The 5,257-nt window shown below is 40.3% G+C and overlaps 1 protein-coding gene across 1 annotated transcript in view; it reads left to right on the top strand.

The window, feature by feature from the left end:
• LOC101353375 (contactin-associated protein-like 4) overlaps positions 1 to 5,257 on the top strand; it is a 166,077-nt gene that overhangs the window by 93,778 nt on the left and 67,042 nt on the right. The window contains exons 4-5 of the mRNA XM_012559890.2: positions 2,614 to 2,769; positions 4,555 to 4,661. Of these exons, the coding sequence (XP_012415344.2) occupies positions 2,614 to 2,769; positions 4,555 to 4,661 (263 nt within the window). The remainder of the gene's footprint in view (positions 1 to 2,613; positions 2,770 to 4,554; positions 4,662 to 5,257) is intronic.

The raw sequence follows: 5,257 nt of genomic DNA on the forward strand, positions 1-5,257 counted from the left end.
GCTTAAATGAACACAGATTTATTATATTATACTTTTGAAAATCAGATGTCTGTAGTGGGTTCCACTGGGCTAAAATCAAGATGTTGGCAGGTCCATGTTCCTTTCCAGAGGCTCTGGGGGAGAATCTGTGTCCTGGCCTTTTCCAGATTCTAGAGGCTGCCTGAATTCCCTGGCTCATGACCCCCCTTATCTACCTTCAAAGCCAGCAAAGGCACATTTCTCTGACCCTTATTCCTTTGTCACATCTCCCTCTGACCATAGCAAGGAAGGCATCTTCACTTTTAAGGACCTACGTGATTAGATTGCTGTTGTTAGGTGCCGTCGAGTCGCTTCCACCTCATAGCGACCCTGTGTACAATAGAATGAAACACTGCCTGGTCCTGCGCCATCCTCACAATCATTGCTATGTTTGAGCCCATTGATACAGCCACTGTGTCAATCCATCTTGTTGAGTGTCTTCCTCTTTTTCGCTGATCCTCTACTTTACCAAGCATAACATCCTTCTCTAGGGACTGATCCCTCCTGATAACATGTCCGAAGTATGTGAGATGTAGATTAAATTAGATTGGGCCCACCCAAATAATCCATGATAATCTCCCCATCTCAAGGTCAGCCAATTAGCAGACTTAATTACATCTGGAACATTCACTCTTTTTTGCCCGGTAATGTAACATATTCACAGGTTCTAGGGATGAGGGCACAGGCATTTGGGAAGGGGCATTCTTCTGTCTCCTGCACACCTGTCCTTGGGGGACTCCCATTTCTGATTTGCTGGTGCAGTTGATGTAGCTTCACAGGTCTCTGAGCCTCTGCTCGTTCTACCTTTTTTTTTTCCTTAATTAATCAGATTGGAATATTTTGATTTATCTTCAAGTTTCATGTTTCTTTCTTCTGCCAACTCAAATTTTTTGTCGAGTCCCTCTAGAAATGTGTTGAGTAAGGAAGTGAGAGTCCCTTTATTAGTAGGATCTCATTTATCAAATCCTGTATATTATCCAGTATCCCACATTCTGAGACTTTTTTATCCCTCTTTCTCTGCTACATGTTCAACTAAGAGTTTCCAGGCACCACTCTTGAGTCGGGAAAATATTTTTGTAAAGGTCCTCTAACAAGGGAGTAACTTGTCAGCTGGCTTTTAAGGCTGATGTCACAATGGTGGCGGGTATGTTCTGGCCTCATGCTGGGTCTCAAGTAGTCCCCTTACAGTGAAAGTGGTCACATACAAGGTAGCAGCATTCTGCACCTGTCACAGCAGAGTTCTGCTATTATTGGTTCACTTTTAACTTTTTTCCTCAGACCAGGTTTCTTTGTGAAGTGTTCTTCACGTGGCTCCATTGCAGTCAGCACAGCTGTCTGCATTTGTTCCACTGGACTTCATAAAGGATACCTGATGTCAGCTTCCCTTAAACCCCCAGTGGAGTCTTCCTGTCTTTCGATTTCACACTCATGCTATGGGTTTGGGCATCATGCTCAATGAACTTGAACCCTACTCTCCTGAAGGTTACCAGCTCAGTGAATCTGGTACAAAGACCCCCTAGTAACGATTCACCCTCCATCCTCAAAGGAGCTGACCTTCCTGTCTCCCTCAACAGTCTCAGATAAACTCAAGCAAATCAGAACTGGCTTTTCTCATAATCAAAGGCAGCTAGCTGAGTTGCAGCTGATGGGTTTCTCTGTGAAGCTGCCAGGCTATCCTTTGTGGCTGCTGTCACCACTTTTGTCTAAATTTCAGAATTTATTTTATTTTGGTTGAGTTAAAGAATATGTTTTATGAGAAAAGGAGATTAGTAGAGCTGTTACTGTTTCTAGCATATAATGGTTGCTCAGATTTTTTATTGAATTAATATCCTTTCAGTCCCAACACATTAAATGATGGAAAGGTAAGTAGATCTCACCTATAGAGATCAATCAAATGTATAACGTGCACGCCATCCTTCAGCAGATAGTTAACCATCGTCCTTCAGTCTAGTTAACCATTGGGACTGTGTGAATTACCCTTAAAATAAGAAAACAATAAATGAAAGCCTTCAGAGTCTGACCAGATGTTTTGAGATAACTTTAAATTTGAAACTTCAAAGTTGCTGGGTGACTAGTATATGGCACTCCAGCATGCCTTATGAAGGCTTGATATGAATGTATATTTGTATTTGCCATATTAATGTAGCTCTTTGGGAAGAGAATGTATTACAGAGTGATGACTATTGTGCATATAATAATAATATTTGTTACTTCATCTCTAACTTGAAATCCATGTACATTTTAATTTTTTTCCACTTATGCATAATGCTAAAAGAAGTTCCATTTTTTTAGTGTGCTTTCAAAAAGGATCATGCTTCACCTTCTGTTGAATTTTATATCGTTACGCAGCTTCATCTTTTTCATATTCCTGACTCCAATGCTATTTTACTCTCTGCCTATCTAACTATTATTCTCCTCCCCTCCCAAATGAACAGGAAGACCTTCTCAAAAATATAATGGAAATCTAAGTCTCAGGTTTCTGTAAGCAGAGGGGTCAAGCTGCCTTTCGTGCCAGTATGTTGTGAAGCATTGTGTCTTGATTACCATCTCTCTCTTATGTCTGTACACCTGACGATCAGGGTGCTACCCTCTCAGCTCTGGGTCTGACTGTGCGCTGGCCCTCGCTGGGTTCCAGGGGTGTCTGAGAGACATCTCCATCAATGCCCGAGAGGTGGACCTGATTGCAGTGCAGCAGGGATCACTGGGGAACTTCAGCGACCTCCAGGTGGACACCTGTGGCATTCTTGACAGGTAAGGATGGCGTTCTGCTGCACTCTGACACTCTTTATGTGAAATGTTGATAGCAGATTACAGAGAAACACACAGTTGGTAAGCTAGTAGTTATGAAGTTGTTTCTCTCTCTCCCCTCTCTTTTCTCCCGTCTCTTTCCTTTTTCTTTCTCTCCCTCAGTGCTGTCACACAGGAAATAGAATAGCTATATTTCTAATTTTAAAAAGTAAGAAAATTTTATCTATAATTGTATAAAATAGCTTCCTTCAAATGACAACATTTGGATAGAAGGCATATGGGCTAGGAAATGTAGGTCCATTAGAACACAGCATTTACCATAGAAATGAAAGACTTCATCATCAGTTTTCTACACAGAGTAACTTAGCTTTTCACGTGCTAAAAACATTCTCTTTAATGTCTGTTAAAAAAAACACCGGGCTTGCCATTTGTGTATCTGATTAATCACTAGTTTTATTGTTTTTGCCACTGATTTTAGTATTTTGTGAACTCTCCTCATCATATAAATATATATAACATTTTATATATATATATATATATATATAACATTTAAAATAAATGGTAACTATGTTAATGGATTTCTATGAACCATAAAACGTGTTAATATAAATTTGTTGTCATGGAAATGCACAAGATATACTATTGATTCATTGATAAGAATGTTGCAAAACATCATGTATAATTCAAATTTATATGCTTATATATATTGTAGTGGTTATTTTATGTGCTAAGATTTCAGATGATTTTTACTTTCTTTTTTGTATTCTTTTGGATAGTTGATTTGATAGTGAACATTTGCTTTTTAAAATCAAGAAGATCAGTAAGACTATGGTCAATTGAAATTCCAAAAGTCCTGTAAGTGGAATTTCTAGTGTCCCATTCTTAATTTTAATTAAGCAGATGGCGAAATACCCATCATGCAAAGATTGGTCTTGGGTTTACTTGAGCTTTTGCCGATTTATTGATTCTTCTCGGGAAAACACAATGTACTTAAAGCTTTGGTCCCAAAAGGCTTTTTATTCTAAATCCTAAACGGAGAAAGAATTGGAACGATGATATGTGGGCCCAGAACAAATGATCCTCTACACTCCTGGCCCAGTAGTGACATGTAACAAGGATTTCTCTGCCTGCCCCTCTCTCTCTCTTTCCTTTTGGATTTCTCCACTTGGTCTCTTCCCTTCACTTTCATTCCTTCCTTTAAAAATTTAAATAGTGGGGTAATTCAACATGATAAAGTGCAACTATTATTTTATACAAGCAATTGCTATTCTGGACATATAAAGTAAATAGTGTGACTTTGGTAGGTAAAAATAGTTCTCCAATATAAAGAAGAGACACAAGTTCAGCTGTCATACATGTATGATGATCAGTTGAGCCTGACAGATGTGTATTAACTCAGAATTCAGCATTAGTGGTAAATCATGTCAGTTGACCTCATATCGATTCCAACTCATGGCAACTCCATGTCTGTCAGAGTAGAACTGTACTCCATAGGGTTTTCAGTGGCTGATTTTTCAGAAGTAGATTGCCAGCCTTTCTTTCAAGGTGCCTGTAGGTGGACTAGAACCCCCAACCTTTCGGTTAACAGCAGAGCTCGTTAACCATTTGCACTACCCAGAGATTCCTTGTTAGGAGTAGGAACTTAATTTACAGTGTCAATAATCACTTTGAATTCGTTGTGTATGTGACTGCTGTCATCCTGCGCGGCACTCACACACTTTCAGCTCACATGACCTGTACGTGTGATGACCCACTGTGGACAAAGACAGTCTCTGCTCCTTCTTTCAGGTGTTTGCCCAACTACTGCGAGCATGGCGGCAAGTGCTCCCAGACCTGGAACACCTTCTACTGCAACTGCAGCAGCACGGGCTACACAGGCGCCACATGCCACCACTGTAAGCCTCGTTCTGCTGCCTGCCTTGTCTGTCTGTTCTGACCTCCAGGGGCTCCATGTTCCTTCTCAGTAGGATGAGTGCACATGTCTCTGTATGTGCAACCACGATTTGGTACACAAACACGCATTCCAGCATCTGATGGAGTTCTGGTTTAAGTCACTTACAGAAATATCAAAACTGGTAGGAAAGAAGGAGACAACAGACAAAGGGAAAATACGTATAAACAAATCAAACACAATCAAAAAGAAAAATGAAACAAAGTCAAGCATGCCGATTATAATCTCATTTAGTTTCTTGAGTTGGACAGCAATTTTGGTTCTGAGCTTCCTGTCAACATAAGGTGGAAATATGATTATCAACAGGTTATTTAATGTTCACAAAATTGCATAGATCCTCAGAAGCCCTGGCAGGAAGGGCCCAAGTGCTGTGGAGATTCAGATTTCAGAGGGGGGGACCCCTTCCAACCCTGGCATTCCGTAATGGTGGTGGTGATGATGATGATGGTGGTGATGATGGTGATGATGATGGTTATGATTGTGATGGCAATGGTGGTGATGATGATGGTGATGGTGATGAAGATAATGAAGATGATGGTG

The sequence above is a fragment of the Trichechus manatus genome, unplaced genomic scaffold (genome assembly GCF_000243295.1).
Source record: "Trichechus manatus latirostris isolate Lorelei unplaced genomic scaffold, TriManLat1.0 scaffold00363, whole genome shotgun sequence".
In the NCBI taxonomy this organism is placed as follows: domain Eukaryota; kingdom Metazoa; phylum Chordata; class Mammalia; order Sirenia; family Trichechidae; genus Trichechus; species Trichechus manatus.